Source organism: Danio rerio, chromosome 9 (genome assembly GCF_052040795.2).
Source record: "Danio rerio strain M-AB ecotype USA chromosome 9, GRCz13ab, whole genome shotgun sequence".
Lineage (NCBI taxonomy): Eukaryota > Metazoa > Chordata > Actinopteri > Cypriniformes > Danionidae > Danio > Danio rerio.
In genome coordinates, this window is record NC_141029.1 from 53,652,501 (window position 1) to 53,666,774 (window position 14,274).

At 38.5% G+C, this 14,274-nt stretch overlaps 1 protein-coding gene across 1 annotated transcript in view; it reads right to left on the minus strand.

The window, feature by feature from the left end:
• Positions 1 to 1,371: 1,371 nt before the first annotated feature.
• Positions 1,372 to 14,274, minus strand: part of tank (TRAF family member-associated NFKB activator) — a 42,275-nt gene continuing 29,372 nt past the window's right edge. Inside the window, 2 exon segments of the mRNA NM_001076600.1 lie at positions 1,372 to 1,805; positions 6,948 to 7,324. Of these exon segments, the coding sequence (NP_001070068.1) occupies positions 1,641 to 1,805; positions 6,948 to 7,324 (542 nt within the window). The 3' untranslated portion in view covers positions 1,372 to 1,640.

The following is a 14,274-nucleotide window of genomic DNA, read 5'->3' on the forward strand; positions in this document are numbered from 1 at the left end:
ACCTTATTATAAAGCATCACACTGTTTTTATTGTAACAAAAATTGATATTCTGTTTTTGGCAACACTTGACAATAAGGTTCCATTAGCGATTGCATTCATGAACACGAATAAATAATAAACAATACATTTATTACAGTATTTATTAATGTTATATAAATAAGGCATTCATTAATAGAGCTTAATAACAAGCACTGCTTTGGATTTTAATAATGCATTAGTAAACATTGATCTATGATTATTAATAAATGCTGTAGACTTGCATATTGTTTGATTTTGATTCATGTTAGTAAATACAATAAATAATGGAATATTAATGTAAAGTGTGACCCTGTTTTAAATGTGACAAAAAAGTTAATCAAAAAATAATATTCTTTATTAGTATCACTTTACAGTAAGGTTGCAATAGTTTATGTTTATGTATGAATTAATACAGAATTTATTAACGGTAGTTACTTAAGTCATTATTTGTAGGTCTTAATTAAAAGCACAGCTATTTATTTTAATAATGCATTAATAAATGCTGAACTACGATTACTAATAACTTGTCGAACTTACGATTATTCATGTTAGTAAATACATGAACTAATGTCACCTTATTATAAAGCATCACACTGTTTTTATTGTAGCAAAAATTAATATTCTGTTTTTGGCAACACTTGACAATAAGGTTCCATTAGCGAATGCATTCATGAACATGAATAAATAATAAACAATACATTTATTACAGTATTTATTAATGTTATATAAATAAGGCAATCATTAATAGGTCTTAATAACAAGCACTGCTTTCGATTTTAATAATGCATTAATAAACGTTGATCTATGATTATTAATAAATGCTGTAGACTTGCATATTGTTTGATTTTGATTCATGTTAGTAAGTACATTAAATAATGGAATATTAATGTAAAGTGTGACCCTGTTTTTAATGTGACAAAAAAGTTAAGCAAAGATTTATATTCCTGATTAGTAACACTACAGTGAGGTTGCATTAGTTAATCTTTATATATGAACATTACGAACATTATTATTACAGAATTTATTAATGTTACTTACATAAGTCATTCATTTGTAGTTCTTAATAAAGAGCACAGCTTTGGATTTTAATGATGCATTAATAAATGTTGGACTATGATTATTAATAACTTGTTGAAGTTACGATTAAATGATAGTAAATACATGAACTAATGTAACCTTATTATAAAGTGTAACCCTGTTTTTAATGTAACATACTATATGCATAGCATGAATAAGAGCTATATGTGATCTTTAGGTTGAAATACGGTAGTATAAAAGTACATCGGTGCAAGCTTTTCAATCTCCAAGCTTGAATAAACAGCGACATCAAAAAAAAAAAAAAAAAAGCCACATTTAATTTACTTTCCAAAAAAAGGAAGCACGTCTTTATTCTACAGCGAACCCGCCAGTCATCAAGACTAAATAAATGCAGCTAAAAAAAGCCTTAATTAAGACATAACCACTCTAAAATGAAGCGTTTAATGTTCTCCTAATTAAATAAACGAGGTTTCGCTCTCTTCAATGGTGTCACTGGCGGACGTGAGCAAATGTGTTCAGGCTAATGGGTTGTGCTACTCAACAAAGGCACGAATAAAAGGGCGTTTTTGAGTCCGGCTGGGTGTCAATCGCCAGCTTTGTTCTTGAAGTGTGAATTGAGGTGGCTATACATGTGATTTGGGGGGACGTCGTCTTCGCAAAAAGCACACTTCTCTCGGCTGTTCATCTGCGGAGCGTCTGTGCCTGACGCCTGGCCTGACAAGTCCGGAAGGTCTGGAGTCCAAAAGAGCTGGACAGAGAAACAAAAAAAAAAGAACATTAGACTGCAATACTCGTGGCTAATACTGTTAGGCTGTATCTGATAATGATGAATGCCTAAAAGACTAGATTCAACTATTCTGCACGCATTTGTGGCTGTGCTATAAAACAAAAACATGCTGGTATATGAATTGAACACAAAGATTGGGTTACATTTACGTTAACCATTACACTACCCCCTTATTAGGACTCAAATATATATATATATATATATATATGGCTATATATAGCTGTCGCCACTGCCTCGCATGGTTCAGGATTGGTAGAGCTACGCATCGATGAATTGGCTCTTCAGTGTTTAAACTCTCAGTAATGATTAAATCACACTGAACTGAGCTAAACTGAACTGAACTGAACTTAAACACTAAAACCTGAACCACACTGTTCCAGTTACTGAACCACACTGTTCCAGTTACTATGACCATTTATGTGAAGCTGCTTTGACACAATCTACATTGTAAAAGCGCTATACAAATAAAGCTGAATTGAATTGAATTGAATATATATATATATATACATATATATATATATATATATATATATATATATATATATATATATATATATATATATATACATATATATATACATATATATATATATACATATATATATATATATATATATATATATATATATATATATACATACATATATATATATAATTTATTTATACACACATATATATATATAAATATATATACACACACACACACACACACACACACATATATACACACACACACACACATATATACATTTATAAATATAATATATATTATACATTATATATATAAATATGTGTGTGTGTGTGTATATGTGTGTATATGTGGACCAATTGGAGCGGTTTCAGACCGACCACAATGTGACATAGGAGTGCGGTCCCCCCGCCCACCAATAATGTTTGACAGCTGCGTATTAACATGTTTCCGTAGTAACGCATATAATCATATCAACAAACAGGACATACAGTAGGCAAAGCCACAGGGAATAAAAGGTCTGTTCAGTTTGCTAGGATCATCAATCATCATCAAATGTGATCAAGAGTGAGTTTCAAGTTTAAAATGTTTTAAAACAGAGCATGTGTGTAATGAAGTACAGCGATTCACTTCAGCTTTACTTCATCAGCACAGCAGCGTGTCAGAACAATTATAAAAGAAGACGCTTCAATCCCGATTTGTGGACGTTAAATCAGGTTTATTTTGTGCATTAACATAACGCATATCCATACAGCAGCGGATATTAACCTGTATCCTGTCACAAATGCGTGCAAAAAGAGTGCAAAGTCTTTGTGTGCGTGTCTGCGCTATGTGTGTGTGTGTACTTTGTAACGACATTGTGTGTGGCTGATCGTTGCAACTTCTCAACAAATGGATCAAATACTCATTGGTAAAGTTCTTACTGTAGCATTTCTCACAAACGTTACGTGAGATCTGCTTCCTGAGGCAGCCGAGGGCGGCAATTGAGGCATGCTGTTGGGCACGTGGGAACGTTGGTTAGGGAGGACTAGCCTTAAAGGCACAGTACAAAAAACAGCAACAAGAATTTACCAGCTATAAAACAGAAACTTCAGAAAGCTATAATAAATAATATGCTGGGTGTTTTGAGCTGAAACTTTACAGACACATTCTGAGGACTTATCTTAAAGCTGGAAAATGGGGTAACCTAGGTGCCCTTTAAAGTGACATTTAAAGGTTTAACCAGGTTAATTAGTCAAGTTAGGGTAACTAGGCAACTCATTGTATAAAAGTGGTTAATAATATTGACCTTAAAAAGTTTTTTTCTTTTAAACAAACTGCTTTAATTCTAGCCAAAACAAAAATATTTCTGATAATTACTAATTAACAATAATATTATTATTATTAATAATAAGAATGGGGCGAGGCAGTGGTGCAGTAGGTAGTGCTGACGCCTTACAGCAAGAAGGTCACTGGGTCGAACCTCGGCTCAGTTGGCGTTTCTGTGTGGAGTTTGCATGTTCTCCCTGCCTTCACGTGGGTTTCCTCTGGGTACTCCGGTTTCCCCCACAGTCCAAAGACATGTAGTACCGGTGAATTGGGTAGGCTAAATTGTCCGCATTGTATGAGTGTGAATGGGTGTGAATGTGTGTATGGATGTTTTCCAGAGATGGGTTGCGGCTGGAAGGGCATCCGATGCGTAAAAACTTGCTGGATAAGTTGGCGGTTCATTCCGCTGTGGCGACCCCGGATTAATAAAGGGACTAAGCCGACAAGAAAATGAATGAATGAATGAATAATAAGAATAGGAGTCATAATATAAAACATATAGAATTTTCTGGGAATAAAAAATACTATTGATATTGATTAATCTGCATGTTAATCAAAACAACAGACTTCATAATGAGTCTGTTATTGTGGTATTTTATCATCTGCCCATTTGCAAACATCACAAGACTTTTTTACCAAAAGGAAATGCTCTTTTTTTGGATGACACCAGATGTACGCTTCATAATCCAGTCATTATGCTGGAAAAGTCTGTTTTGCCAACAAACACTATATATTTTTCTCCAGCTCTTCAAACAGATGAGCCCAGGTATCTGTGATGCCTTTCATGCTCAAAGAGAGTTAAAAAAAAAAGAACAGTCCAGAAACAAGCGTAATGGTACCACAACATGTAATATGTGATTCGCAGCTCTCGGTGGTCTTAGCACATCCTAATTGACATCCTAAATGCAATAGCACTGAATTCCCGTGCAGATGTGAGCCTTACATAATAGGTGTGAGTTTCGCAGTTCTCCATATGGACAGGTAAAAACAATTGGGTTCTTTCATCTGCCTTTTTTTACACTCGTTTTAATTAGACTTCCTCTGCAATTTCGCAAGCTGCAAATATATACAGTTTACACACCCTTTGCAGGAAATGTAAGATGTTTAACATTTGCATAACAGATACTTATATATTCCACAAGATCAAACAAAAAAACTGATTTGATTTGTGATATTGCAGTCTAAATAACCTTTCTTTCAGAGGAAAAAAAATGATAGTAAATACTGTACACATTTCATTGCTCTGTTAAACATCGTTTGGGTAAATATTTGAAGAAAGATTAAGGAGGGTGAATAATTCTGACTTTAACTGTATATGTACGTATTTTCTTCCTCTTCCCTTGTACAAGTGTATGGTTTAATGGCATGTATGTAGCATAATTTGAATAAAAATATTCATTATTAAAAAATAAATGCAATAAAATAATAAAAGCTTTGGGTGAGAATGTTCATGTAACATGTTGGGGTCATAGAACGTTTTCTAACAGCAGGTAATTTAGATTTTGTGTCTGTATCTTGTATAAGCTTTGTACGAATTTGTACATTTTATGTTAAAATAGAAAATCTTGCAGCACCTCGTCTCTACTTTACCCTGCAATCCAACCCCCGGTTTTAACTTTCGTTCGCAATCCAACCCCCAGTCTTCAGTTTCATCCGCAATTCACCCCACAGTCTTTGCTTTTGCCCCCGATTCAACCGGTCTTCACTTTCATCCATAATCTGCCTCACGGTCTTCACTTTTAACCACGATCCAACCCCCGTTCTTCACTTTCATCTACAATCTGCTGCACGGTCTTTACTTTCTCCCGCAATACAACCCACGGCCTTCACTTTCATCTGAGATACAGCCCCCACCCCCGCCCCACCAGTTTTGTCTGCGACAACCCCTCTTACTTTAGCCCACGATCCAACCCCTCGTCTTCACTTTCATTCGCAATCCACCCCACGGTCTTCACTTTTGACTGCAAACAAACTCCCGGTCTTCACTTTCATCTGCAATCTGCCCCATGGTCTTCATTTTTGCCCACGATTTAACCCTCATTCTTCACTTTCATCTACAATCCACCCTTACGGTCTTCACTTTCCCCACAATCCAACCCAATGCCTCCAATCTTTGTCCGTGATACCCCACACCCCCCCCCAACCCAAGTCTGCAACAACCCCCTTACTTTAGCCTGCGATTCAACCTTTAGTCTTCACTTTGATTCGCAATCTGCCCCATGGTCTTTACTTTGGACCGCAAACAACCCCCGGTCTTCACTTTTACCAGCGACCCAAAACCTGGTCTTCACTTTTATCCGCAATCCGCCCCACGGTCTTCACTTTCGCCCGCAATCCACCCCACGGTCTTCACTTTTGCCCGCAATCTAATCCCTTGTCCTCACTTTCATCCCCATGGTCTTCACTTTTGCCTATGATCCAACCCCAGTTCTTCACTTTCATCTACAATCCACCCTTACGGTCTTCACTTTCTTCCACAATTCAACCCACGGCCTTCAACCTTTGTCTGTGATACGCCCCCCACCCTTGCCCCACCGGTTTTGTCTGTAACAACCCTCTTGCTTTAGCCCGCGATTCCACCCCTCATTTTCACTTTAATTCACAATCCACCTCACAGTTTTTACTTTTGACCGCAAACCAACCCCCGGTCTTCCCTTTTACCAGCGATCCAAACCCCGGTCTTCACTTTCATCCACAATCTGCCCCACAGTGTTCAATTTCTCCGCCAATCTAACACACGGCCTTCAACTTTTGTCCCTGATACGCCCCCCACCCACGCCCCACCGGTTTTGTCTGCTACAACCCCCTTACTTTAGCCCGCGATGCAACCCCCGTTCCTCACTTTCATCTGCAATCTGTCCCACGGTCATCACTTTCTCCCGCAATCCAACCCACGGCCTTCAATCTTTGTCTGTGATACGCCCCCCACCCCACCGGTTTTTACTTAAGTGTGCGACACCCCTGCTTCCCCCCACCCCTCCCACCCCCCAGTCTTTACTTTTTCCCGCGGTCCAACCACAGTCTTCACTTTCATCCACAATTCATCCCACGGTCTTCACTTTCGCCCGCGATCCAACCCACCATCTTCACTTTTGTCCCCCCAACTGGTTTTGTATGTGACAACCCCCCTCCCTCACTGGTTTTCACTTTAGTCCACGTCAACCCCCCTTCCCCCACTGGTTTTCACTTTCATCCATGATGACCCCCACACTGGTTTTCACTTTCGTCCATGATGACTCCCCCTCCCCCCTATATATATATATATATATATATATATATATATATATATATTTATATGAAACATTGGGTGTGAATGTATATCTTACCTGTTGTGGCCCTCGAACATTTTCTTGCGGTGCTGAAGCTGCGGGTGTGTGTGACGGCAGAGTGGATGGGCAGTAAGACAGGTAAGACTCTTTGCTGTTTTTCTGCATGTGATCCGGCAGGTCTGGCCTGTGCAGAGGCAGATCCACACACACATCCGGCGTACTGTGCAGAAAGGCGTAATCTTCCTCTGCGCTTGGAGGAAACTTCACCACCAGGTCTTGAAGGGAATCGTAAAATGGATTAGCACTGCGAGATGCCAGTGATGCTGAAGGGTTTCCTGAAGTGTCCTGGATTTCAGGCTCCGGTGGTGGGGAAAACGGCTCCTCGGTTTGCTCCACAGGGCCGTCCGTGCACTGGATGGGCATCGAAAACTGCTCTGGAAACAGATCAGAATAATGAGGTTTTTTTGCTGTGCTGGTTGAAAATCTCTTCACAGTCCAATAGTAATGATCAAAGTAAATGATCTAAATGTATTTATGTGTTTTTATATTCTGGGTAAGGCATAAAACTAAGAGTTCATCCAATTAAATATTGTCAGTCCGACATCTTCCATAGTTCCCATAAGTAGCCCAAACTGTTTATCAACAAATGTAGATTTGTGCATCTGCACATCTGTTCACACAGATCCGCCATTAGCACGTGTAGCCGTGGATGCACACCGCGCGATCATGTGCACACAAGACACATGAGATGACAGCGTTAAAATCAATAGCAGAATCAAAACTTTTTAAAATCCTGAATCAATATTGGAGTGAGTTTTGCACGCTGGAGAAGGGATGACACCATGGCTGAAGTATTTCATTTAGACAGGTAATGTTCTGTTTTAAACTATTGTAGTCATGTAAAGCTGATGTAAATTGCTTTATGAATGGGTTATTAGGGAAGTGTTGTTCAGCCACTGAAATCTCCCAGTAAAAGATTGATGTGATTTTATAAGGTCCTTTTACAGCATCGATAATGTAGATTTTTATTTAGTTTAACATCAAAACATCAGTAACTAGCGCTATTCTGTCTAGCCTGCTTTACTGAGCTGAAGTAGCTTTTATAATCACATTGGGTCATTTCTAAACAAAGTGTGACGAGCTGCCTATATTGTTCACCATGCTACTCTGAATATTCACTCTGAAATAGCATGCAAGTATGTCCTAGTAATAAGTGTAATTCCTGCACGCCACCGGCCAACCACTACCTACATTTCTAGCTGGCAAATGACATGAAATAGTGGGTTGTCTGTTGCGTGCGCATTCGTTTTTTAAGAGGCGTGGTGGGACTGTGTTTCAAAGATATTATGCTAACCGGTTAGATCACCTTCAGCACCTTTAAGGTCAACACTTTAGGTTAAAAAATTACCTGTATAAGCATATCTTTGCATGCACCTACACCACATACCTTTTACTAAGATATCAAAGAATAATTTTACATGTTACATCAATGCATACATACAGGAGTGCGTGTCCGAAAACCATCGTCAGCCAACTAAGAACACAAGTTCTGTCGTTACAAACATAGTTTGTTGATTTAGTGTTTCCCAAATCCATCGTTCCAACTAACATTCGCAGACTGCGTCGCAAACTTGTATGCTTGTATCTATACCTCTGGAGGTGTAGTTAGAAACAGAGTTCCTGACTGTGTTCTATTCCCAGCTATTCCCCACTATGCCCTATTCATTTAGAACATTCATTATATTAGCATTAGAGTGATCACTCTTAGGAGTTATTTGCTTTTAAAGTGTTTTTACAGTTCAGTTTTAGCCATCTGCATGTTTACAATTACGCTCCCTCCGCAGTGCACTTTGAAAATATTGATGTCATTTTAAACACAGCCTGATAACGAAAGCTATAGGTGACCTATTATTTAAAAGCGGATAATATTTTACATCTTCAAAACTTGTAAAAAAAAAAAAAAAAAAATAGAATATGTTTATGCTCTTTGATTTATAGTAGGTTATTTATCAAGTATCTGTGCTGTATATGACTAAAGCCTGTTGATTAGAACAGTTCTGCAGTGATTGTGTCAAATTGTAAAAGATTGAAAAATAAAAAATAAATGAACAATATCCTACTTAATAATAATAATAATAATAATAGTAAACATCATCATCAATATCATCAATAATATTATTATTAAAGTAGGATGTTTTAAATTTCCTAGTAAAAAATAAATATTAAAATTTAACTTCCTAATAAACAGCCTCCTTATTTATTTATATGATATTAGAATACGTGTTAGCTTTTGCAAGTGATTTTTTGTTTTAGAACAGAACATGTAACGTTCTCATTAATATTTGTAAAGGAAACACAGGGCCTTTATGTGGCATTTACATATTTCAGTTAATATGGAAAGCGAGTGCATATTTTTACTAATACTAGATTTTTTTTTTAATGTGTGTGCATGTAAAACAATATAATTTACACATGGGGATCTTCTCTAGAGAAGTTGCTAGTCTACCACGTTTAGAGCATCATTATGGAGGTTTTACGTTATATCTAACGTGATTCAAACGATAGATCTGCAACAGAGACGCAACGGATTTTGGGAAACACTCGTCACTACATCTTGCTTTACCTAAATGATGCATCGTACTATGATAGTTCAGCTGCGAGTTACGGCGTTGTTTGGGAAGCACACCTCAGTATGACACCTTTAAACAATAACATTACATAAAAATCCAAAAACTCACTTTTGCATGCACGTTACGTGTTCAAAAAGATCTATTAATTAAATGTCAAGACAATCAACACGGAATTGGAAACATTCATTCATTCATATTCTTTTCGGCTTAGTCCCTTTAATAATCCGGGGTCGCCACAGCGGAATGAAGCGCCAACTTATCCAGCACATTTTTATGCAGCGGATGCCCTTCCAGCCACAACCCATCACTGGGAAACATTCATTCACACACACACACACACACACACACACACACACACACACACACTACAGACAATTTAGCCTATCCAATTCACCTGTACAGCATGTGTTTGGACTGTGGGGAAACCACAGCACCCGGAGGAAACCCACGTCAACGTGGGGAGTTAGAAACATCCATTACGTAAACGCCTGATAAAAAATATCCAGATTGAAGATAAACTAGCATTAAGCCAGAATTCTGAGTATTTTTCTCATCAATTTTCCTCTCGTTCATATACATTTATATATTTATATGCGGATATTAGTATGCATATGCATAGAAAGCACAGCCGTGATGTGCACACCATGCAACGCTGACTATTAATGAGGAACTCTGTCAAGTTTAGCACCAAACAATGCAGTGAGAATTGCTCAACCATAACAACCGCGTCAGCCGCTGCCACTGCAATGCTACGCCGGCCAATTAACATCAACTACAGAGCTCAAATTCACCTCTGAAACATCCCGATCAGAGTCTGTGATCGCACGTGGAGTGAGTAACGTAACATTACTAAAACATAGTCATCAGAGCGTGGCTCAGATTCAATTAGCCACATTCATAATTCAGCCTCCTCGTAAATGACTACAGAGGCGTTATTTTTAGGTGCAGCTAATATGGGATCATTGTGAGGAGAAGACAAGGAATTATTGTTATAATTATTATTTATCAATACTATTATTATGGCAACACAGTATCTCAGTGGTTAGCACTGTAGCCTCACTGCAAGAAGGGCGTTGGTTCGAGTCCCAGCTGGGTCATTTGGCATTTCTGTGTGGAGTTTGCATGTTCTCCCCGTGTTGGCGTCGGTACTCTGGTTTCCACCACAGTCCAAACAGATGCGCTATAGGGGAATTGAATAAACTAAATTGGGTGTAGTGTATAAGTGTGTGCGTGTGTTTGTGTCTGTGTCTGTTTGTGTGTCTGAGAATGTAAATGTGTATGGGTGTTTCCTAGTACTGGGCAGCGACTGGAAGGGCATCCGATGTATAAAACATGTGCTGGGACACTTGGCGGTACATTAGGCTGTGGCGACCTCTGAAATAGAAACTAAGCCAAAGGAAAATGAATGAATGAATGAATGAATGAATGAACTATTACTATTTTTTACTTTAAAGAGCCCCTATGATGGGTTTTTGAAAATGACCTTCTATGCAGTGTGCATCAACAGCTCAAGTTAACAAAACAAGTTAATAAAAACACCCAGTTAATGTTTAAATCTAAAAGTGCAGCTTGTTTAAAGCTATTGATTCTTTAGAGAAATATTTGACTCAGAGTCGAATAAACGAATCGAGTTGGCTTCGGATCTTTTGTTTGATTGCATCAACGTCTATACGGTACATATCCAAATATGTAGTTCTAGTTCTGTTAAAATGTGCACGCACTTTCCCTCCACACACTAGCGGTGGCACGGGGGATCACGGGACTGATCATGATGCAAAGATTACGATCACTGACAAATGGAGATTCGGCTGCGGGTAGAGCCGGAGCAAACTGAACCGGCACTCTAGGCAAAAGATGATCATGCCGCCCTCAAACCAAAAGTGAAAACGAGAGACGGGGGTGTGATTGTGCGTACAACAGCGAGAACCGGGGTGGTGGGGGGATTGTCGCGGACGAAAGTGAGGAGATGTCATGGACGCCGCCCTAGGCTGCAGGGAATAAAGGACTAAAGTTTATTTTCCCAACAACACCACAGTATAGCCAACCCAGTGCTGTGTTTGTTCCTGTCATTTTTCTGATTTTTGAAACAATAACCTACGCTGCAGCGCGGGATTTGCCAGCCGTTTGCTATTAAAGGATGAGCAGAGACTATGGAACTTTGTCAGACTTCGACAGGGAACTCAGTAACTTTTACAGTTCAAATGGACCAGTTTCATCTTCTTTCGGATCATAACAAGCAAGTGTCCTTAAAATAGTTTCCTCGCTTTGTGTAGTTTGCAAAATATGTGTGTAATTGTGTGTTATAAGTTGTAATAACCCCCACGCCTTGTAATCACTTATCGATTATAGATCAGGGCTTGTACTGTATCTCTCAGGTTAAATCTGTATGGGGCTGTTCACATATCGCATCCAAAACCACGTTAAAACGCAATGCGTGCTTCTTCCTTTAACGACTTAGATGTTTTTTCTGAACTGGCGATCCTCTGCGGTTTGCCATTGCTCAAGCCAGCATCTGCTGTTTCACACACACGACGCAGTCAATTTACAAAATAATTACATTTTTGCCACTGTGTAAATTAATACTGAATGTGTGTTGTTATTACTTGGGGTTAGGCTTAAGAGTAGAGGAATATGCTAGTGTTTAACTGCATTGCTTTATTGCATTCCTGCATTGAGCTTTCATATACTCTCTGGCTGCTATTTCATAGCCGTGGTGGGCTTTTCTCTCTGTCTCATGCTGAACGCAGTCGACCAATCGCAACAGACTGGGTCATCAGTCCAATTAGCACAGATTAGCTTTGCACTAAGCAGGGGTTTGGGAACAAATTAATTGCTGAACGATTCATATGGGAGTCGCTGGGATAATTGGGTAAAAATAAATGCATATTATAAGACAGTGAAAGTGTTTTTTGACCTTGCACACATATCAGACCCCTAAAACCAAAGTATAACACTTTTAATGCAAAACAGGGGCTCTTTAATTTAAAGCTAACAAGTCAGCTGCTCTTTCCCATGAAATAAAAGTGATAATTTATACATTGTAAAGCCGTAGAAAGTGCACAATAAGCACCATTAACGTATCATAGGAGTACAAGATAAACTTTGTGCATTATTTTTCAGGTTTTCCAAACTCATGTGATAGATATGTCAGGAACATGCCTAAATTTAAGCTGTTTTCACTGATCATTTTCACTTTTTATGTTGCATTACTCTTGCATGATGGAAAACAGACAGCAATACTTTTTTTGCATGTACAATATAAACTATAAATAACATGTAAATCAAGTTTTAAAAAAAAGGGATCATATGATTTTAGAAGTCACAAAACATTTTATACAAACTCTTTTCATTTCTTAAGTCATTATCCACTGCATATCAGTGTAAAACAGAAGCTCTGGGATATCAGTTTATTTAGTTTCACACTCACACTCTGCACAGCCTTTAACTGCAGCTTGTATTAAACAGGCGCACGTCACATCATAACTATAGAGGTCGGTTTTTGCCTGAACTGAATTTATTTTTGATGTCTTGGTCACACTGTTTAGAGGGCCCAAACAAATTGCCTCTGGCTAGAGGAGAATGGCCAGACTGGTTCCAACTGATAGACAGACAACAGTAACTCAAATAAGCACTTGCTACAACCGAGGTCTGCAGAAAAGCGTCTCTGAACACACAACACGTCCAACCTTGAGGCGGATGGGCTACAGCAATAGAAGAACACACCGGGTGCCACTCTTGTCAGCTAAGAACAGGAAACTGAGGCTGCAATTCACACAGGCTCACCAAAATTGGACAACAGAAGGTTGGAAATACATTGCCTGGTCTGATGAGTCTCCATTTCTGCTGCCACATTCGGATTGTTGGGTCAGAATTTGGCATCAACAACACAAACTGACGGATCCATCCTGCCTTGTATCAACAGTTCAGGCTGGTGGTGGTTGTGTAATGGTGTGGGAATATTTTCTTGGCACACTTTGGGCCCATTAGTACCAATTGAGCATCGTGTCAACACCGCAGTCTACATGAGTATTGTTGCTGACCATGTCCATCCCTTTATGACCACAGTGTACCAAAATTCTGATGGCTACTTACAGCAGGATAACGCGTCATGTCATAAAGCATGAATCATCTCAGACTGGTTTCTTGAACATGACAATGAGTTCACTGTACTCAAATGGCCTCCACAGTCACCAGACCTCAATCCAATAGACCAGTGGTTCTCAAACTTTTCACCAAGTACCAAAAAATTGTCTCTCCAAGTACCACCATATAACCGATATTGAAATACAGTAGCGTAGTAGGTCTAATTAAGCAGCTACAGCTCTGCAAGGTTCACAAACATGGCAGATTAATCCTTATTATTATGAAATTGTATTATTTGCAGCCACTTTAAACATTATATATAGTTTGAACATTAACACTGTACTTTGCTTGCAGGTAAAAAAGATTAAATAAAATGTCAAAATTCAAATTCTGATGTGCTTTTAAAAGTTAATTATTCAGCGATTCCTCCGTGTACCACTAGAAGGAAGCCTGCGTACCACTAGTGGTACACGTACCACAGTTTGAGAACCATACAATAAACAAATCTGCAGCAACTGTCTGATGCTATTATATCAATATGGACTATGTACTAGTAAGGTGTACCTAATAAAATGGCCGGTGAGTGTATATAATAATCTATCTTAGCTACTGTAGTTTTTCAACAATAAAGTAACTGAATGAATATGATAGTCGGTAACACAACAATTATA